The 23,008-nt window shown below is 49.5% G+C and overlaps 1 protein-coding gene across 6 annotated transcripts in view; it reads right to left on the bottom strand.

Moving 5' to 3' along the window:
- RALGPS1 (Ral GEF with PH domain and SH3 binding motif 1) overlaps positions 1-23,008 on the bottom strand; it is a 275,705-nt gene that overhangs the window by 224,430 nt on the left and 28,267 nt on the right. For 5 of the 6 annotated variants that reach the window (XM_032418858.1, XM_032418855.1, XM_032418857.1 and 2 more), the window contains one exon: positions 1,012-1,133. In XM_032418858.1, the coding sequence (XP_032274749.1) occupies positions 1,012-1,068 (57 nt within the window). In that variant the 5' untranslated portion in view covers positions 1,069-1,133. Of the gene's footprint in view, positions 1-1,011; positions 1,134-23,008 lie in introns of those variants that run through there. The other variant, XM_032418862.1, reaches the window with a different exon arrangement.

Below are 23,008 nucleotides of genomic sequence, written 5' to 3'. Positions count from 1 at the left end.
AGAGAGTTCAGAAAAGACAGAAGTTTTACTGTGGATGAAGTGTAAATTGTAATGAAAACAGAAGTCTGATTCCTCCAGTTACCAAACAGTCCATTCCTGGGATTTCAGGTTTTATAACTTTCCTGTAACACCCCATTGCATCTGCCCCAGACACACATGCTCATACAAGAGGCCTTATTTAATCCAGTGTTGCCCCAAATACATTAGTGGTGGTGGTGAGGATGAGGTAGTGACTTCATTTAAACCTATATTGGCACTATCAGCGAATTTTAAAAGGTACTCACAAGTCTGTTTTCAGAAGCAGAGATCAAAATAAGGAATTTTTTAAAGGTTTACAAGATATGAATAGGTTCCTGTGAATTTCTAGCCGATCACACAGGATCATTTCAAAAGCCCAGCTCAACTGTGAGGGACTGAGCGTTCCCTTGCCGGTGGTCACGGAGCCAGGCATTACACCTTCGGCAAGGTGGCATCCCTGGGCCGATGACACCCACTCCTCTTGCATGCCTCTGTCCCGTCACTGCACTTGGAAAACAAACCCCCACCCCGCAAGCCCCGGGCCACGGGCCCTAGCCCAGGCCACTCTCCGACCACCAGTCCTTACAGCCATCTCCTACTGAGCAAGGTAAACAAGAACACAGGGCCAGTTGGAACCACTTCTGTCAGACTTCATTCTGGAATGTGTGACTTATTTATAATCAGCAGCAGCTTTTCTTGGGAAAGATCTGATCCCATCTTGCCACCAAAATGGAATGTGGCACTTGCTACAACTGGACTGGGCAGGTGTTTGCTTTTCTTTGACGAGAACGACTGCAGAAAACCTACTGATCCCCAGGGCTGACTGCCTCCCAAACCTCACACCTGGTGTGGCCAAGGGCCTCAGGGGGGCTAAGAATGGTGGTATTCACGGAGCCTTGCTGCCTTGCTGTCCACAACTTAGCTGGGGCCTGGGTCTGCTGAAAGGAGTCCCCCTACCCCCACCCACTGTCCCAATCCTCACAGCCCCTGTACCTGTGGAGTGGCGGAGGTGACCAACACGCTAGCCATCAGACCATTCCTCTTGTACATAGTCTCCGGGCCGCAGGGAGCTTCAGGGCAGCCTCCGTCGGTGACATAACCTGTCTAGAGAAGTCCTGCAAGGCAAGGGGGCTCATGAAAACCAGCTTCAAACTCAACTTAATCCCACCCTGGGGGTGGGGGGAGATGACGTTGTGCTACACTTGAAGAAAAGACCCCAGAGATGACCTTTATTATTTTTTTTAAGATTTTATTTATGTATTTGACAGAGAGAGAGAGAGAGAGAGAGCATGAGCAGGGGGAGGGGCAGAGGGAGAAGCAGACTCCCCGTGGAGCAGGGAGTCCGATGCGGGGCTCAATCCCAGCACCCTGGGATCATGACCTGAGCCGAAGGCAGACGCTTAGCTGACTGAGCCACCCAGGTGCCCTGTGACCTTTGTTTTAAATGAAAGCAGGCAAAGAAGACAAACGGATTCTACCCTGTCTCCCCATGCACTCGACTGCTTCATCAGTAACAAGGTGATAACGGCTAACACTGGCACAGTGCTCGCCAAGTGCCGTGCACTTGACGTACATTAACTGACCCTCACAACAGCCTCAGGCAGGTCCTATTACACCCATATTACATGTGAGGTATCTGAGGCACAGAGAGGTTAAATAACTCATGCTTTAGTGCCTTCGTTCACATTGTCTCCTGATCCCATCATCATTCAAGGCCCTGCTCAAATGTCATTTCTTCTGAGCATCATCTGGACCACTCGAACCAGAACCAGATGCTCTCATGCCAATGTGTACACACCTCTAGCAGAGCATTTATCACATCACTGAACGTCACATAACTGTAGCCGCCACCTGCTTTTTAGCAGGAAAGTGACCAGGAGAGTAGGGAGGATGTAACAGGGCAAGGAAAGGAGAAGGTAGAGGGCCCAGCAGGAAGCCAAGTGCAATTATCCAGGCCAGAGCTGAAGGTCCTCCGCGCTAAGTGAGGTTGTCACAGTGAAGTCAGACAGAAGGAGACAGACTGGGAGACAGCAGGGGCAGAAACTGTCTCCCCCAGACAGGGGAGAACAAGCTGAGCATGAATGGTGTCTGGCCCGAGGTGCCAGAAGGATGGTGTGTCCCTCCTCAAGGAAAGGAACAGAGGTGATGCAGCAGATTTGTGGAAGATGATGACGAACTTAATCTGGGATATATGCCGAATATATGCGGTGCCGGAGAGAAAATCCAGCCTGGAGGGCAAGTCTCGCCCAAAGCCCACTGGGGAAGATGGTCTGGAGGAAGACGGAGAAGATCTCTGCCCTGCCTGTGACCCTGCTGGAGCCTCAGCCACAGGGCCCATGGCGGAGCAGCGAGCCAGATAGGACGGAGTCGAACACCCGAGAAGGAACGTCAGAGCGCCGCAGGCTCCGGCCGTGCCGGGCTCCAAAGCCACGATGGCTGTTCCCTCACAACCGCTCTGCCGGCTTCCGTCAGCCGCGTCCCCGTCAGTGACAGCCTGTGAGCCGTCCACTTTCCCTCCTTTCTTCCCCCAGACACTGACAAGAACCAGTCTGAGCTATGAATGACATCTGGGGGCCAACTGGGGACAGCTGGATATGGACATTTTAGATAATATCGAACTACCCTTCATTTTCTGGGGCACGAGAGCAGCAGTAGGGAGATCAAGTAGGAGAAAGTCTATCTGGGTGACACGCGGGACAGAATTCAGCGCTAACGTGAGTTTGCGACTTAGTTTCGAATCAATCCACGAAACACACTGAAGTCGAGATAAAGCAACTATGGCAAAATGCTAACAACTGACATCCACTGACAGGAGTTCGCTGCACTAGTCTCTCAACTTTTCTGAATGCGCTACCATTTTCATACTGGAAAAGAAAGAAAGGGGAAAAAAGCACAGGTCGGCTAAGTTTTTCCTCAGACGCCAAACTCCTCTTTCACGAGCAGGGAAAGGGGTTGGGTTGGAAGCACTCATTTGTTAATCATTTCTGTCCTCGGAGAAGCCATGCGGGCTGTTACCCAGGACCCTGAGCCCGTGGCTGCGGCAGGTTTGGAAGGCAGCTACACAAAAGATAGGAAGAGACCTTTAGCGAAAGAAGGCCTAGGAATGGCGAAGGGACATGCCCCGGGGAAAGGCAAATCAAAACCACAGTGAGCTACCACCTCACACCCGCTAGGACGGCCATAATGAAAAAGACAGTACCAAGTGTTGGCAAGGACGCGGAGAAATGGAGCCCTCGTACCTTGCAGATAGGGAGGTGAAAGGTACAGCTCCTTTAGAAAATAGTTTGGTAGTTTCTTAAAAAGTTAAACATACACTTACCAAATGACCAGCAATTCTACTCCTAGGTAGCTACCTTAAAATAAATGAAAGCATATGTCCGCACAAAGACATGTACGTGAACTACTCATCAGAGCCAAAAGTCGGAAACAATCTAAACGCTCCTCAACTGCTGAATGGATCAACAATGTGATATATCCACACAGTGGAATATTACTCAGCAATAAAGAAATGAAAACCATAACATGAATAAAGCTCACAAACATTATGCTTAAAGTGAAAGAGGTCAGACCCAAAAGACTGTGTTGTAGGGTGCCATTTTCGTGAAATGTCCAAAAAAGGCAAATTCATAGAGACAGGAGCCCATCAGTGGTCGGCTGGGCAGGGAGGCAGGACTGTCTGCAAATGGGCACAAGGGATTTTTCTGAGGTGACAGAAATGTTCTAAAACTGGATCATCGTGACAGTCCCACAGCTCCATAAAGTTGCCTGAAGTCACAGAATCGTACACTTGGGATGGGTGAATTTTACGGTATGCGAACTACGCTACAATGAAAGCAGCCGCCACCAGCTTGGTTTCGTGGTGGTAACCTGAACGCCCATGTTTAAACTGCCCCCTTCCACATCCCTTTGAAATAATCCAAGAAATATTAAAATAGCAAAAACAAACTACATTAGCACATGACAAGAGAGAAGGGTTATTAATAAGCAAAAAACTTTGAGGAATTTCCAGTGCAGAAGAGACAGGACTGCGAGGAGGGGAACCAGCCTCTGGAGCAAAGGGAAGGCCTCCCAGGCGTCAGATGGATGGGACCCTCCAACAGACACCCCATGAGAAACTTGGAGACTTCAAAGTGGGGAGTCCAGAAACTGAGGCTGAAAGTAAGGCCAGCTCAAGAGCTCAAAGCAGCAGCATGAGACTGGCTCAAGCTGAGGAGCTGTCTCAGACCAGACAAACCAGCTCATGTGGACTGGGAGTCGGGGCCAACCCAGCTAGGCTCTCAATGCCAGAAGCCACCAGCTTGTTGGATGGACCATGTTCAGATCAGCTCAAGCCAGACTGAAGTGACCTGACCCAAGTCACCATGGCAGGAGGGCATGAGAGACAGCCAGCCTGATGCTCCCCGTGGATCCAACTTGCTCCCATTCCAGGCTGACGTGGGCTTCACTCCTTTCAGGGTATGCCTGGCACTCTGCGGGTCTTCACCAAGGGGAGCCCCAACATGGAGCCCAATCTGCTCAGCCTGGCCCCAACCAAAGGCCTTGGCTCTCCCCAATTGCCTGACACCATAAATTCTCAAGTCACACAGCCTTTCAACACAGGTGCCACATTTTATTCTCACACTCTCTTCCATGACTAGTCATTGGCACACTCCCTGCATCCTGTCTGAAGGACGCCACCAGCTCTGCCCATTTCTCCAGCATCACTGGGGGGTGTGCTTAGGTGCCCCTGTCCACACACCACCAGCAGCACACCCAGGGAACAGCAGCTGCGCAAAGCTGGGCTAGGTGCTACATTTCTAGCTCATTTCATCTTCACAGTCCCATGCAGGGGAGACTCTTCTACTCCTGGAAACTGAGACTCTGAGAGGTGACGTAACTGACTGCTAGTTGAGTGGTGGAGCTAGGGAGCTCAAATCCTGGTCTGTCGACACCAGTGCCTGGGCCCGGGCTTCCTCCAAAAGCCCACAAGGACCCAGCAAGAAAATGCGTGTAGAACATTCCACCCAGGCCAGCCTCAGACCAAGCACTCAATCAAAGTTACTAGTTACTGTAAGTGTTAATCTAATCCTACAGTTCTATTCATTTATAGCTGTTCTTTTTTCCTAAAATAATGAACAAAAAATTAACTGCAAGAAAGCCCAGCATCATGCTGTGAAACCATAGGCCTCCCGGGCAGGAAAGGGGTTCCCAGCTGTGGGCCCCAGGCATCCCGGGGGCACAGGCTGAGTCCAGGTGTCTAAGTGCAGGGCTCCTCCTCCAAGAGGCCTGATCTGCCCACCCACACCCCTCTGGCCCACCTAGAGACAAAGCACATCAGCCACAGTGTGTTACTCCTTATGCTTCCTATGGGGAGCCTGGGCTGGAAAGAAAGACAGAGCACTTGTTTGAGATCTGACTCCTGCATGTCTCACCATGGACACAAATAGCCTAACTTACGGGCAGTGACTCTCAGGTAAATGATATTTCACATGCTAAGAAACAACAGGACCAAGCAGAACAGAGTATCCTTTCCAGGGCCCAGAGAAACCCCCACCCATCCACCTTCAGTCCCTGAGGCCCAGCCAGGCCCCCAACTCCTCATTAGGGACCAGACTCCCATCAAGGGAGTCAGCCTGGCCCAGGCCCCTGAGAACTGCTTCCGCACCCCACGGGAGGGCTCCTGATGACAGCAGCCATGTCTCCCAGGCCAGACTGACTGGACCAGAGTGGCCACCTGATTCTCCTGGGAACTCAGAACCCTGAGACACCAGTCTCTGCTGGTCAACCAGCCTGAGGCACTGTGTCCTCACTTCTAGGGGGTGGCCAGATCCTGCCTGGTGCGGGGAGAATCAGCCAGAGTGTGAAGGGAGCAGATGAACGGAGAAGCTGAAGGCAGAGTCTGTGTCTGAAAGAAAAGGAGAGCAGTGGACCTGGCTCCCACCCCTGGGCTCTGTGGTAGATGCCTCTTTTTCAGTGGCAGATAGAGTGGCTTCCAAAAGACCTTGACTAGGGCTACTTCCTAAACACCAAGTTCATGCCAAGCCACCAGAAACCTGACCCCGAAAACACAGGGGGCTCATCTGAATGGGGAAAGATATGCATCGTTCATTCACTCATCAAACTCCTACTTCATGCGGGAATCATTCTAGCTAGGAGTTCCTAACCGTTTTTGTGCCTTGGACCCTTTTGGCAGCCTAGTGAAGCCTCTGGGTCCCTCCTCACAGAAATGTTTTTACATGCATAAAATAAAATTACACAGGAAACCAATTACATGGGATTACCCAGGAAACCAATTATATTAAAATACAGTTATTAAATTATTTTTAAATACTTTATAACATAATGTATATTTCTTCATGTAAGGAATATATATATATTTCTTTATTATTGCATTAAATAACAAGATGTTGGCGGGTTTAATAACTAACATAATTTGAAAGTAGTTATGGGCACAGATATTCTAAGAGGCCATGATTGTTATGTGATTTGAGAATACCTGTGATTTTATTGGCGACAAAGTCCCAAGTACTATTATTATTACTGTGATTCACTGTCTATATTAGTAACTGAAAGAAGTGATAAATTTCAGTTAGAAGTTGGTGAAAATAAAGATATCATATTTTTCCCATCAAAACTCAGTGATGCCTGGTCCAGAAGCCCTGTTCCAGGCACTGGGGATATGAGGCGAGCAGGCCCTGCTCCCGGAGAACTTACATTCCAGTACGAAGTCAGAAAATACACACATGGATACAAAGAAGATAACTTCAGATACTGAAAAATATCTCAAAAAACTAAAATAGGGTGGAGGATGGTATTTGCCAGGTTGTCAAGGTAGGACGCTCTGAGGATGTGAAATTTGAACTGAAAGCTTAGGAAGGAGTCAGCCCATAAAAACCACAGTGTGTTCTTTGCAGAGGGCACAGCAAGTGTGAAGACCCTGAGATGCACATGAACTCAGCAGACTTGTGATAGAGGCAGATGGACCCGAGTGGGCAGAAGGCAGTGGACAGACAGACTGGGGCCAGAACACGAAGGGCCTTGCATGCATGGTGGGTGTGTGGGTTTCATCTGGAGTGCAGTGGGAACCCTCTGGTGTACTAGAGGGTGTTGAGTAGGGGAGTGACAGGATCTGTTCTTACTGTTTTTGAGGTCACTTTGGCTGCTGGGCATAGAACTGGATGAAGAGAGACAAAGTCGGAGCCTCGGAGGCAGCAGGAGTAAGAGAGGACAATGGCAATGGACTGCTGGCCACAGGAATGGGAGATGGATCTGGGAGGGGTTCTGGAGGGAAACAGACAAGACCTGGTGATGGACTGCATGTGAGGGGAGAGGAAACGAAGGGAACCAAGGATGACTTCTAAGCTTGGGGCTGTCACAAGTGGGCAACAGCCACATGTGGCCCAGCTGTTCATTCATTCACTCATCACCCACCCAGTGAACCCACTGGTGGGCCAGTTCTGGGCATCTAGAGTTAAAAATAACACAACCCTGCCCTCCAGGGTCCTACAGTATAGTGGGGGGGAACACCCAGTAAGTAGATACTCAAGGGACACATGCTCTAACAGATCACAAGTTCACGCTGGGGGTCAAAGAAGACATCACTGAGAAGAGCCCTTGAGCCGGCTCTCAGAGGACCAGTGGGAGTGTCTCAAGGAAAGGGCCGAGGAGGGCACGCTGAGCGAGCGTGGAAGCCCGGGGTGGGAAAGCACCAGTGCGCCAGGAGCACAACGGGGCAGGCTCCCCTGCTCACCAGACCCCAGCCCGTGTCCATCCCAACAAGCCAGGCAGGGATCCCCAGAGTTTGTTTTGACGGATGGCCCAACACTGCAGCCACAGCGTCCTGTCTCCTGGTCACTCCCTCATCTGTTTGGCAGACTTGGTGACACCTCCCAAGCCCTGCCCTGTGCAGAGGATTCAGACCAGTCCTTGGCCTCAAGGACCTTACCTACCATTGTCTGCTCACCACTGTCATCACAACAATTTACGAGGTACTTTGTTCCAGGCTCTGGCTGGGGATTTCCGTGCATTAAAAAAAAATTTTTTTTTACAGATGAGGAAATGGAGGTGCAAAGAGATGAATGCACTGTAACTCGGGGATGCACTTTTACACGCCTGCACTGACTACAGCCCCTGCTGGACAAGGGCAGTCTGGCAGGCAGGCAAGAGCCCCCGCTTCTGAGCTTGCCATTTTAATCTGAATCACGCCAAAACCCCATCTTTCCATCCTCCGGCTCTCTCAACACACACACACACACACACACACACACACACACACACACACGCTGCTAATGCCTCCTTGGAAACCAAAACACTGCCGAAGAGCAAGCAATTCTCATGATGTAACTTCGCAAGAACGTGGCAATTGTATCAGGACCACAGAACAATCCCTCATCTCTTGTTTCTGTATGACAGACTCTATTCTCGTGTGTGGGCTCCCGGAGAGGGGAGGAAAATCCCATATGCCATGCTGGTTTCCTTCCAAACTTTCAGAATTCTCCTTCAGTGTCGCAGGTTCAGGAAACCAAGAAAATAACATGAGACAGTCTGGTGCGGACCACTGTTGAGAAGGCAGAATAACCACTTTTTCCTAAGCGTATGGAGGTTGTTGCAAAGAAAATACACACATCCAGGAATGTTCAATTACAAGAGAGTGATCTCTTCCAAATGTTTCAGACAAGCATGGAAACGGATCCCGAGCCCCGCTGCAGAGCTGCTCCCTCAGCGTGGAGTGGGCTGCTCTCCGCAGACGTGGTGGAAGCTGGCTCCACCTTCGCGTGTCTTGAACAGAAGCCGTGACAAGACGAATAAGAAGGAAACAAAGAGGGTTGTGGGCAGAACCACCCCTCCACTGCACTTCAGGAGCAGTAAGTGTCTGTATGTACACGCACGCACGCATGCACACACAGCATGCAGATTTCCAATTACGAAAAGGCTTCCCCCAAGGGAACCATCACTCTGGTGCTGGACCCCTGGCCAGCAGCTTGAGTGGGCTGGCAGGGCTGCTGTCTCTACCTCCTCCTGACCCTCTCCAAACTGGCCAAACCTCTTTTCCTGGCAAGCATCAGCGTCTGGAGCCTTTCAAAGAGAGGCCCGGCCACGTAAGCACATGTCGGACTTGAATGCCATCACTCACTGCAGTGCTCACCGCCGCCCCCGCCCCGCACCCCACCCCTTCCAAGCCACCCACCAGATGTTCAACCTCCAACATCCCACCTTCTCACCAAGGGAGGGAGAATGGGCTGGGGAGGCGCCACCATGGCTGTGCCTCTGTGGAGGGGAGAGAGGAACAGAGCGTGGGAAAGGGGGCTGGCTTTTTAGGGATGGAGGTCTGCAGAGCTCACAAAAAAAGGACAAAACCTCAGTTTGTGAAACTGAGCAAACCCAGAGAAAAGGACGAGGAGGGCATCCTCTTGGGGAGGGAAGCACCTACATTTATGGAGCTAAGGTAGGCGCCCGCAAACAGGCAGCAATCCACAAATTCAGGTGATGGGCGCGGACTGAGTGCCCCCGCCAACAGCCCACGCAGGGTATGCTGAAGCCAGGGAGGCAGAAGTGGACCAGGCCCAACCTCGTTCTCAGAAACCTTAGTCCAGTCCAGAGGCACCTAACTTTTTCAAGGAGGAGAACTTCCTGAATTTCTTACATTAAAGTAATACAGATGCATGCTGAAATTATAAAAACTGAATAAAAAGGCATAAAACAAAAAAGGAAAATCTCCTCTCCCCACAACCCCTCGTCCCTGTCCCCAAGGTCAGACAGTTCACACGGCATAGGGCAGCATTTATGCACACATCCACCCATATGGAGATATGCACAGATACACATGTAAATATATTTCAGACACTATTCTTTTCAACACTAAAAAAATTTTTAGTTCTTTTTGGTATCTGTTGACTAAGAAAAAACTCTTGGTAACAAAAAACTGTTATAAATCACCAACACACTTAAATTAATCTGTGGTCTAATAATCACAGCAATATCTGTATCCACTTGGAATGCATCAGGGTGTATTTACAGCACCCATTCTTCAGCCTGACAGAGCTCAGAGCACACGTGGATTTGGGGAGCCCATACAGCAGCCTGGAGTTCAACACCCTCCACCCCCCGCCGGTCCGCAGCTGCAGGTGGAGGCCTGGTAGAAGCTAAGAACAAGAGAGCTACAGAGCAATGTCTGGGGCAGGAGAACAGACAAATCAGGATCTGAATTCTCACCCATCACTTACTCTGTACCCTAGGCAAGCCACTCGACCTGACCCAAGCTCCACCTCCCTTGCCTGTTAAACAGGGAGAATCGTGATTCCCACCTCGCAGATGGTGGCGGGGGTCCCCGGGATGCTGGTAAATGACAGCTTCGCCTGTGCTAGCGCCCCGCACCACCACGCTCACCCTCTAGGGCAGGGCAGGCATGGGCAGGGCTCTCTGAGCATAAGACCACAAGACATGGCATTGACGTTGAGGCACCAAGAGAAACGTGACTGAAGAGTATGCACTTCTCATAAAACCAGGGAAGGTTCTCAAAAGAAAACCAATCCTTTGGTTGGCTGGATAGTTTTTTAAGACCTTCTAATGAAAAGGCCACTCGAGCTTCCCCATCCCTCATGCGTGCACATACAATTACTCCTGAAACCAAAGGCTCCTCCTCCCTTCTGAAACAAGGCTGCCGAACACAGGCGGAGGGGAGAGGTCCCCACGTGCAGCCACCAGCTGGCTGGCAAGGCCTGATTTCTCCAGAACAGGGGAGGCCGACTTGAGGGAAACGAGGCCTAGCGATCCCTGTGGGTGAGGGCTTGAAGGGAGCATTGGGAAATGGGGGTGAAGGGGAGAGCAAGAATGAGGGTGGCCTACCTGGAGCATGCCAGACCCCCTCAACAGCCCTGGGAGCACCCTGGAAAGCTGGAGAGTGACACTCCCCTTTCCACATATCAGGGGTCATGGTATCCGGTTCAGGGACCCGGTGCCCGCTCCCTCGTCCCGACTCTGCACAGCCCTCATCAGTCTTAATTAAGGTCCCAGGAGCACACGCTCTGGGGAAGGCAGGCAGCGTTGCATGGAACTGGACAGACGGTGTCCACCTGGGCAGCCATCAGCAGAGACAACCCTCCCTGTGGAACGCGCCTGGCCTCACCAGCGCCCCAGGTCCAGCCGACCCAGCCTCTGCTTGAGTGCCCTCCTCCTACTCTCCCTGTCGCACCCCTGCCTCCTCATGGTTGATTCTTGACACAAACAGAGGGATCCTTCTCCCATCCAAGTACTAACCAGGCCCGACCCTGCTTAGCTTCCGACATCAGACGCGATCGGGCGCGTTCAGGATGGGATGGCCGTAGACCAGAGGGATCCTTCTAAAACATCAACCAAAAACTCGCAGGACACACACTAAGAAGGGTGAACTCTCCTGTAGGTAGAGCATACCCAGCTGGAGAAAAACAGGCTCCATCCCAGATCTTTCTCCGGAAGGAAGCTAGAGAAATGCCCTGAACGGTAAGCGAAGGCACTCCACGTCCCAGGCAGCGGCAAGAGGGGAAAGAAGCCAGCCAGCGGCATCAGCGAGCGCAGTAACCTTCAGGACAGAGCTGAGGACAGCCTGGGGCTTGGACGCAGGGAAAGCCGGCCTCGCAAAGGGACAAGTGCCTGAGTCTCCCAGAGTCTCCTGGGGCGGAACAGGGAAGGGCGCGAGATGGAGACTGGGGTTTTCTGGGAACGTGAGATGACTCCTGAGCATGTTCTCAGGCTCAAAATAAGTAGCGGAGGGCAAAACAGTAAAAATGCAAGAGAAAGGGGAGACGCCTGACAGAGCACATCTCCGAGAGGATAGTAAGGTGGGACTGTGGTAGCAGCTTCCCCTGCCCCTGGAGGATGGGGGAGGATGGTGGCCGCTACTCAGACCTTCGCTACAGGAGGGTGGCCCTGGGGAGACAGGAGAGCCCGGTTGGCAGAGGGGGCACCCATGCCAGCACACAGGGGCTCGGTGAAGTCTCTCAGGATGAGACACTTTTACCCTATAGGAATGTGAAGCAAAAGCACAAGAACCAGACCATAAATTTCCTCCACTGAAGACCTGCTGTGACCTTTGGGACAGGGAGCTGTCCCAGGCAGAGGACACTAATGAGGCCCCACAACTAGACACAAGGAGGGATCCTGGACTAAGACAGGAACAGAAAAAGAACACTGGGAGGGAAACCGGTGGCATGTGAATAAAGTCGGACAGTCCAGTTCATAGCATCGTAATCTGTATCAACTTACCTAAGTTAATTTGATAACTGGATTAAGCCTATGTAAGCTATTCACATATAAGCTGCATGAAGGGTACATGTAAATGCTGTGTACTATTGTGCAACTTTTCTGTAAGTCTAAATTTATTTCATAATAAAAAGTTAAATTTAAAAAGCAAATCTATACCCTTACTTCCCAACCCCCCTTCCCTCCCCCAACACACACACACAATCTCCACAAGCAGGCCTCACACGGGGCTCACGGTTTCCTGTGCCAACCATTACCCAAGAGGTGCAGCTCCGGGGGGCTGAGGGTCAGGCATTTTACGCCCGTTAGCTGTGGGCCAAACATACGTTTTCCGTGGTAGACAGAGGATGGGGCTGGAAGACAGTTTACTGTGAGGAGCAGGGGGTCCCTCTCTCCTTCCTAGTCCCTGCCAAGGACAGAGGAATTACTGGTCTGACTGTACCAGTCCAGGTCACTGACAGCCACGTCTGTTTGGAATCCCTAAGCACCTGAACGGCACACACCAGTTCAAGGCCCCTCTTGCCCCCACTGCTGCCATGAGACCCGTGGGACTTGCACACGCACCCCTACGTGTGCCTGCCTGGCCTGTTCCTGTATGCTGCTGCTGGCCACAGGAAGGTCAAGCTCCGGGGGCCCCAACTGGGCAGGGAGCTCCTCACTTGCCTCAGTCAGCTCCGAGCAGAAAGCCCTGTGCCAGATACCGGCTGGCTCATAATGAGGGTAATTTAATTCTTTGCTGCTCTTCCTTGTCATCAGGTTGAACTTTAGAAATATCAAGGTGAAGAACAGGTTGGCAGAACAGGACACCCACACTCTTAGGCCTTCCTGACAAATACCACTGAGTCCTGACTCATCGCGCACAGCCTGGCATTTCCCACCTTAATGGGAAGGAAGTTGTCTGAGAGCAAGGCGGGGTGGGCGAGCTCCTCCTGGAGAAGGACAGGGAAAACCACCTAGGCAGCAGCACAACAAAGCCCAGCAGGAATAAAGGGTGCACCCCCTGAGGTGGGAGCAGGCAGGTGAAGAAGGACATCCTTGGATCCAGGCAGTCTTCAAGTGCCATTCCACATTCCACGGAGAACACTGCAGGGGGCGGCATGGGGTGATGGTACCAAACCGCACAGAGGAAATGACATTTTCCCATCAAACCATATAAACAGATCTAAGTTCCAAGACAGTGAACTGGGTCCACACATCTGCCTTCCCCTCTCCAAATCTTGTTGAGACGAAAAAACAAGAAGAATAAGAAATCTGTTGCAGTGTTGAAATACAGGGAAGGATGACATCACCAAACCAGAAATTCAGAATTCCTAGAAGATTTGAGGCAAATGGAACTGGACTGAGGAGAAGCTATGAATGCTAGACATCTGGCCACAAAATCAACGGTCTCTTCTGTCCAGATAACACCCGGCTAGAAAATGCAGCGGTGGGCGCCTGGGTGGCTCAGCTGTTAGGCGTCTGCCTTCGGCTCAGGTCATGGTCCCAGGGTCCTGGGATCGAGCCCCGCACTGGGCTCCCTGATCATTGGGAGGCCTGCTTCTCCCTCTCCCACTCCCCCTGCTTGTGTTCCTGCTCTCGCTATCTCTCTCTCTGTGAAATAAATAAATAAAATCTTTAAAAAAAAAAAATGCAGCGGCCTGAGAGCCTACTAACTAAACATAAGCTAGAGATAAACTTGAAAAGAAATGTACAGAAATCATTTGAAGCAAATTGCGATATTTTCCTAACAAAAAAGAAGACAAATCAAAGGAGAGATGTTTCACTCCTCTGAATAAAGAGACAATATTGTAAAGACATCAATTCTCCCCAAATGATCTATAAATAAAATACAAGGTCACTCTAAATCCTAAGGGGATTCATTTTGGAATTCAAAAAATTGATTTAAATTTTCATCTGGAAGAATAATTTGTAAAAGCTAAGAAGTTTTGAAAAAAAGCAGGAGGATGAGAAGTGACCTGTCCTGCCAGGAAGCCACGGAGAGATGAACGGATTAGCAGGAACAGAACACAGTCCAGATCACGGGGTCAAGTACACGTGAGACTTAATATCTAGTCAAGACAGCATTGCAAATGGTGGGGAAGGACAGATCACGTAAGAAATGGTGATGAAACAATCTACTATTCACTTGAGGGTGGGGGGATTCGTTTAAAATCTTACCCAGTATCTTAAGAAAAACAAATGAGCAAATCCTAAGAAAAAGAGAGAGAGAGGCAAACCAAGAAAGAGACTCTTAACTAGAGAGAACACCCTGACGGTTACCAGAGGGGAGGTGGGTGAGGTGAACTAGGTGATGGGGATGAAGGAGGGCACCTGTGATGAGGAACGGGTTTTGTATGTGTTGAATCACTAAATTGTACACCTGAAACTAGTATTACACTGTATGTTAACTGACTGGAATTTAAATAAAAACTTAAAAAAATAAAAATAAAAAATCTTACTCAGTATCATCTCTAAGAATGAAGTTTTGATAGAGATTTAACCAAACACAAAATCCCCATAAAAATACCAGAGGAAACACTAATCATTACTTTTTAAATAACTCTGGGCTGAAGAAGTCCTCTCTAGGGTGATACAAAAGCCAGAAAAACAAAGAAAACCACTGGCAGATTTAATCTACATTAAAAATGAAAACTCCGTATAAGAAAAGACATCATGAAAAAGATGTAAGACAATGAAAACCCCAGGGGGATGGGGCGTGTTAGAAACGTCACATGAGAGAGGACGAAGGAAGATCCTTAGTAAGGAAAGAACTCCCCCAAGAGTCCGGCTCAACTCTCGGCAGGCGTGCTGCCCCAGCTTGTCTCCTGCAGAGAGACGCTCTCAGCAGCACCTTTCTCGTGGGTGTGAGGACAACACGAGAGGCTGTTTGTGAAGCACTTTGCCCAGAGTCTGAGCAAAGCAAGGAAATCATCAGACAGGCAAGGCAAGAGCATGTTCCAGCAAGGTCACTGACTGCACCACCACCTGCAAAGACAGGAGGAAAACACTGGAAAACCTTATCAGTGTGTTTCAGTACACGCAGCTGGGGCACATCCATTCAGAGGGACCCTAAGCAGTGGTTTAAAATGATGAGATGGATCAATATCTACAGACAGAGAAAGATGTCCACCGATTCAGGACATAGCCACCCTTATTAATTCATTCGGCAAGTATGCACTGAAAGTCTAGTATGTGTCAGGTACTGTTCTAGGGGCTGGGCACAGAGCAGCAAAGAAAAAGCTGCAAGTCCCCCAGTACGTTCTAGCGGAGGCGGCAGACAATAAATAAAGCATGCAGTGAAATATGAGTGTTGGCTGGTGGTAAGAGAGGAAAAAAGTAAAGCAGGGCTAGGGGTGAGGCAGAGGGGGAAGAGGGGTTACGATTTTAAATGCGGAGGTCTGAGAAGTGCTGAGAAAGTGACATCTGGACATGTTTTCCAACACTTATGCACTAATGTGGACACACACTCCACTATTAATATCATTGCCTCTGAAAGTGTACGGCACTCTCAGGACGTGGCTCAGTCAGTTAAGCGGCTGCCTTCGGCTCAGGTCTGCCTTCCCAGGGTCCTGGGATCGAGCCCCGCATCCGGCTCCCTGCTCAGCGGGGAGTCTGCTTCTCCCTCTCCTGCTCCCCCTGCTTCTGCGCGCACTCTCTCTCTTTCTCTCTGACAAATATAAATATCTTTTTTTAAAAAGTGTACGGCACTTTCACTTTCTACTTTTTGTACATGTCAGTATTGTTTGATTTCTTTTAAAATAAGTGATAAAATAATGCTGTGAGCTACACAGCATGTGGAGAGAAAACTGAAAGTGAACTTCCACAGACAAGCACTTCGGGATGGCTCACAGCCAGGTATCCCACACTTAGGAGGGTGGAGTCGGGTGCCTGGTGCTTTGGCACCACCTGGTGGCCATTTCCAACCATGTCAAGGATGGAAAGGCAGGGTGCACAATTGTACAAAACGCCACCTGCCCTGTGGACAGGGACTAGAAGGAAAATGCAGTTCGATTTGTTGGGATGACAGGGTCATGGCGGGATTTATTTAGCTTGGGTTTTCTATCATAGTTTTGTAATGTTTCATTCATTTATGTGTAACTGCAACGGAGCCGTCCTATGGGACAGCCAAATGTATCGGGGGGCAGACGTGGAGAGTAGGTCGGGTGGCACAGATCCATAAAACCAGGCCATCTGCACATGTGCCCCCAAGAAGGTTGGGGAATTCAGAGTGACAACTTCAGGTTACTCAGTCCGTGGAAGAGGAGGGGTCTTCCCCAGTGGGGAGTGCCTAAGAAACAACGTCCCAAGAGTCTGGCTGGGATGAGCAGCTACATACCTGACCTCAATAATAATCACTAACTGAGCATGCGTGCAGACCATTAAACCAGTGCCTCTTCATCAAAGCCCAGAGGAGACTGAGGGATAAGCCCCAGGTGACGGAGAGGTGACACTGATCACACTCTGCCTGGGGCACTTGTCCCTTCTCCGTCCTTCTGGTTCTCAGTCTATGCAGGGCCCCTCCACTGTGTGCCCTCCACTTGGGCCACCACAGCACCTGTCACCCTGACCGGGAATCGCTGCTTTCCCTGGGCATGTGCCCGCTCAGCCACAAGCTGTGTAAGGTGAGTCACAGCTATCTCATTCGTCCCCAGAGAGGCACCTGCAAGTCCGGTGTTCTGGGTTTGAATGCAGCTCTACCACCTACCACCCACGGGACGGCGGGCAAGTGCCTCTGCAAGCCTCAGTTCCCCCTCTGTGCCCACGCTGTGGGGCTGCTGTGAGGACTAGCAGCACCAGGCGGCACTGAGGAGTGCTGGCGGTGCCAGGCGCTCGTCTCAGGGCTCCACAGGTACTAAGCCTCTGAGCTGAGGCGTCTCTGTGGTAAGTGTTGTTACAGTGCCCCGCACAGGAAGTTCTCAGTTATTTGAGCCTCAGTTCCCAGCACGGTACCCAGCAGTCGGCTGTGTTCTCAACAAAAATGGATGAACTACTCCTCCAACCTACTGTGAAAAGGGGCAAGGTCAGAGCAAGACTGCGAAGCTTAAGCCACCCCAACAGCACGCCCAACCACGTGGTTCTGCTGCCCCCCAAAAAGGCTCAAGGACTGCACAAAAGGACTTCAAGGAGAGAAGGCCCTCCGGCGGGTACTGGGGAGGGTGCGGGAAGGAAGGAGAAGTGGTGTGAATACTTGGGGCTGATGCCGGGGGCGGGGGGGGGGGGGGGGGGTGCGGGTAACAGCAGCACTCTGGCTTCCGGCTCAGGGTCAGCTCAGGCAGGACCCAGGTGGAAGCGACCTCCCGGGAGCGGCCTCAGCTAAAAGCAGGTGAGACTTGCCTTAACAATCCCTCCAGCCAGGATCACTCCCAGGCTCCGTACAGACACCTTCAACACACCCAACCAGCAACAGCCCCATCTGAACATCACGTCCTATCCTTGCTGTCCTTGCTTTCCGTGTGCTTCCTTCTGATTCCTTGCATTCCAACCCACTCAAGTGGTCAGGGCTGTGGTCCCCACAGAGGAATGAAAGGGGGGACTGAGAGGTACCAAACCCATTGAGAAATATAGGCCCTGCCTGTGGGGGAGCACATTCTGTGCAGGGAGCATGCAGTCCCTGCCAGCCGCTTGGAAGTGGCATCCAGCCACTGAAGGACAGATGTGCAGACAAGAACAGGTGCCAAAATGTCTCTGGAGCTCACCAGTGGCCACACCTATCCTGCTGTCTCTCACAGCCAGGTGTAAACAGGGGCCGTGAAAGAATCCTCCTCCCTCCTCTTCTCCTGGCTCCTTCCTGCTCTCCTTTCCAGTCTCATTTTAGATGTTACTTCCTCCAAGAACCCTTCTGTGACCCCCTCTGTTATGTCTTTCTTCTACAGGCTTTTAGAGCACCCAGACTTCTCCTCCATGGCACTCGTCACGGTTGTCCTGAATCATGTGTTCATCTTCCTCCCTGGACCAACACTCTCCAAGACATCCAGTAAGAGGGTCATGCAAGCTGCGTCAGGAGCCGGCCCATGGCTTACATGGCTCACAAACCCTTTCCTGAGCAACCTTTGTGCTGTTGTCTATTTATGTTTAGGTTCCAGAACGAGATGCTCAAAAGTCAGAAGGTGTCAGATGTTACAACTGATGGCCTGAACCTTCATCTTACAGAAAGGAAAACTCAAGTCTCCTTGCTTAAACAGTGACATTTATAAAGACAGTCTCAAAAGAAACAAATAACAGAAAGGTACACTTACTTTCCTGGGTTGTTTCTTGATATTTAATTATTTTTAAATTATACTTTATTGGACTTCCTATTTGAACTACAAAAGCAACACATCCCTGTTGCTATAAGCCAAACCCAATAGGATGTACAAATAAAAGCCATCAACCCACCTTCCCCCTACCGCTCTCCCCATTCCAGCCACCAAAGGTAATCGCAGCAAGCAGCAAGGTGTATTCCTCCAAGCTTTTCCACCAAGCAACATAAATACACATAACCAAGTGGTACTCATACCAGAAACCAAGGTCATACCTCAAGTGCTGCGGGGCCCAGGCAGATCATGTCACTGGTGAAACTGCAGGAGTAACAGAACGAGGACACATGGGGCCAGTGGCTCACTACACTACCTAGAGCTTTCCATTTGGAACATTTGTAAAGCACTGAACTGGCCACACAAAGCAACCAAGAGGGAGATTAGACAGTGGGTAGCTGAGCTGATAAAAGTTCAGATTTTGGAGCCCTAGTCACATCCTGGGCCCAGCATCTGTTGGCTGGGTGACCATAAGTTATTTAGCCACTCTGTGCTTCAATTTCCTCCTCTGAAAATAGGTGATCCAATAGTACCTACCTTGCAACTTCGTTGTGAGAAGAGAGTAAGTTCACTGTGTAAAGCACTTAGCACTGCCCAGCACAAGGAATTATCTGCCACCACGGGCCACCAGTTTGCAACCCCTGCTGGAGACGTTATTATGCAATTTATCTTTGAAACCTACTACAGGTTGTGGCCTTCTCCGAGGTCAGAAGAGTGAAACCTGCCTCCTTTGTAATCACTGCCTAATCCATCGCTGACAGGTGCTCCCATTCCTCCCACCTTTCTGCCACTCCAAACAGCAGTGCAGAAAACAGCTTTGTATTGCTTTTTGCACTGGTGCTTTATTTCTGCAGGCCAGACTCCTAGAAGTATACTGATGGGTTTCCAGATTAGGGATTTTTTAATATTTATTAGATATTTTCAGATTATGTTCCCCAAAAGTTAGAACAATTCATACACCTACCAGCAATGTAGGAGAGGACCCACTTCCCCATTTACTGGCTATGGCTGGTTTTATCAATCTTTGTAACTTTTTGCCAATTAAAAAGGTAAAAAAGAGGGACACCTGGGTGGCTCAGTCGGTTAAGTATCTGCCTTCGGCTCGGGTCATGGTCCCAGGGTCCTGGGATCGAGTCCCGCGTCAGGCTCCTTGCTCGGCGGGGAGGCTGCTTCTCCCTCTGCCTGCTGCTCCCCCTGGTTGTGCTCTCTCTCTCTGTCTCTCTGACAAATAAGTAAAATTTTTTTTAAAAAAGAAAAAGAAAAGAAAACTTGTTTTAATTCACATTCTGTTAGTGATAATCTTTTGAGGCAGAGAGCTCAACTTCTTTCTTTTCTCCCTTTCTTCTTTAGCACGAGAACTCCTATTTTTAGCTAAGCACACCCTATGCTTCCTTGCAGCTCAGTGTGGCTAAGCTCTACTCAATGAGGTGTAAATGTTAGTTCTGTGTGAGACTTTTGAGAAGTGTCTGGAAGGGAAAGGGCACACCCTTTCTCCCATCTGTCTCCTTCTGGCTTGTGCAATGCAGATGTGATGACTGGAGCTCAAGCAGCCACCTTGAATCAGAAGGCACTCTGCTACGGATGGAAGAGCAGCAAGATATAAGGAACCTGGGTCTGGAATGACTTTGATTCCACCATACCAGTCCTTGACTGCCCACCTCTTTACTTTTTCATGAGATGAAAACATATACACCCTTATTGTTTAAGCCATTGTTATGCAGGCGCTATCTACTATATGCAACCAAATCTCGTCCTAATACACCTTCTGATCCCCAAAAGTCAAAACTGAACACTTTTCCTTCCAGAACACAAGCAAACAACTATGCCTCTATGTTTCATTTGCTCTATTTAAGTGTCCTAAAAGTGGACCACTTATTTCCCCACTCTCAGCCCTTCTTCCAAAGCCATAGATTCTGCAAAGATGGTTTAGAATTTTTTATTTTCAGCCTATTATGTTTTCCCATACAGTTCTCTTGTAGCTTAAAGATTATTAAGAACTCAACACAATAAAAACCATCTTGAAGCAGCACTAGCCCTGAGATTAAAGCATATGCCCTCACAGGCACACTCCTTCTTGCACTCTTGCCCCGTCTCATCATCTCTGCCCTGCTTTCACTGTGTTTCTGCTGGAGAGCTTGACAGGGCATTTTCTCAGCTACACTGAACAGATACTGTATGTTTTGTGCCATCACGTGTCTGAAACGCCTTTCTTTTGCAATAACCCCCGAGTGGCATCTGGGCTGGGTATAGAGGACCGCGGCCCCTCTCCCGTGAACAGCCTGTAGACACCAGTCCGCTGCCTTCCCGCCTGCAGGGTTACACATGGGAAGCCCAGTGAGAATCTAATTCTCTTTCCTTAGAAAACCTGCTCTTTCTTCTTACAAAATTTTAAGGTTTTTCTCTTTCTTCTTGGAGTTTAGGAATTTTACTAGAAAACAAGAGTAAGTGCTGGCTTTAGTGTGAACTGGATGAATCCACTGAATCTGAAGAATCACGTCTTTCTATAGTTCACTGAAATTTCCCTCTACTGTTTTTCTATTACTCCTCCATCTGTTCCTTTTTCTCCTCCTGGAACTTCTATTCTATTACCCCTATGCCAGGTCTCCTGGGTAAGGCCTCTAAGTGTCCCACATGTTAATTCATTATTTCCATTTCTTTGTATAATTGTTCTGGGTTATGAGACATTTCTTCTCTTTGGCCTTCCAAACCACTAATTTCAACTCTTCTATTGATCCTTGAATTCAAAAGCCACATTCTTTAGTTCCAGAAAGCCTCTGGTACACTTCCATCTCATCCCTTTGGGAGTTCCTTCCTTGTGAATTAAAGTTCTTAAGTGTCCTCTCCATTCTTCCTGCCTCAAAGAAGCTACTGCTCCAAGTGTGAAGTTTGGCTTTCCTCCTTTCTACAACCAAGTCCCTGAAAATGTGTTGTCATTTGTCTTTGCCTGTTGAAGGACACAGGTTCTTGTAGCCCCTGTTCATGGCAGACCGCCTGAGCTCCTGCAGCAGTAGCAAGCCTGAGGCCCTGGACAACCTGAGAGCCTTTGTTCAAGAGAGCTCAAGTGAAATACGCTGCTGAACAGGGATCTTCCTGCTGAGAAGTAGGGAGGAAATCCTCTGCCCTTTGGTCCCCACCCAGCTGATGACAGGAGAGAGGAGTCCTCTCCCCCTGCAGAGGCTGGGTGCAAGCCTGCCCAGATCCCCCATGAACCGCAAGTGGGCAGCCACAGCCCCTCTCCTGAAATCCAGTTTTTTTTTTTTAGTCTTTTTTTCTTTTAATTTTTTTAAGTTTATTTATTTTTATTTATTTTCAAGTAATCTCTACACCCAGTATGAGGCTCAAACTCACAACTCCGAGATCAAGAGTCGCAAGCTCTTCCGACTGAGCCAGCCAGGCACCTCATCCTGGAATCCAGTTCTAATCAGAAAAAGCACAGACCGGGAGAGGAGCTCCATTTCTAGAACAAGACTGACCTAGAGTCCAATCTCAGCTCTGCCACTAACTTGCTGTGTGACTTCAGGGAAATCACTTCTCTGAGTCTGTTTTGTCGTGTGCTCCCACCTCTAAACCAGCAGTTGTCTCCAGCATCCTCCTTAGGGGAACCAATCCCACCAGTAGGTAAGCTTCAGAGAAAGTGCTTCTACTAAGCACTATATGAATTACTTGTGTTGTAATTTATCATGCAACATCAAGGAAGACTGAATCCCTGGTAGGAAAGCATCAGAAACTTCACCTTCTGCCTCTTTTGTAATAATGGGTTGACAGAAGGGTAAGGCTACTAGAAGAATCTGAAAAATATTGTAATATTTCAGCTTTTAACTTTTTTGTGACTGCTCCTACCTGAACAGAATCTCTTAGGATTCTTTTAGGCAAACACTCTCTGCCACTCCCCCTTTTATTCTTTTATGTTGTCTCAAGACCTTAGGACCATGGCCACAAAGCAGATGGATATTGAAAGCCATAAAAGAGCCCAAGTCGGTTTCAGTCTAGTAACATTTATTGAGCATCTACGGTGTGTAAGGTACTGAGCAAGGAACTGCATGAGATACAATAATGAGCAAGACACAACCTCTGCCTTAAAGTCTAGTCAAGGAGGTAAGATGGGAGGTACGGGGTACATCACAAAAGCACGATGCAATGCAGAATGTAGCCAGGGCCATGAGGAAATTAAAACATGTGTCACGAGGGTTTAAAAGGAAGGAGAGCAGGGTGCCTGGGTGGCTCAGTCGGTTAAGCATCTGCCTTCAGCTCAGATCATGATCTCAGGGTCCTGGGATGGCGCCCTGCATCAGGCTCCCTGCTCCGTGGGGAGTCTGCTTCTCCCTCTCCTTCTGCCCTTCCCCCTGCTCATGTGTACACTTGCTCTTTTTCTCTCTCTCAAATAAATAAAGTCTTTAAAAGTAAATAAATAAAATAGGGGCACCTGGGTGGCTCAGTTGGTTGAGCATCTGCCTTCGGCTCAGGTCATGATCTCAGGGTCCTGGGATGGAGCCCTGCATCAG

The sequence above is a fragment of the Phoca vitulina genome, unplaced genomic scaffold (genome assembly GCF_004348235.1).
Source record: "Phoca vitulina isolate PV1807 unplaced genomic scaffold, GSC_HSeal_1.0 scaffold21, whole genome shotgun sequence".
Classification (NCBI taxonomy): domain Eukaryota; kingdom Metazoa; phylum Chordata; class Mammalia; order Carnivora; family Phocidae; genus Phoca; species Phoca vitulina.
This window is presented reverse-complemented; position numbering and strand designations above follow the sequence as displayed.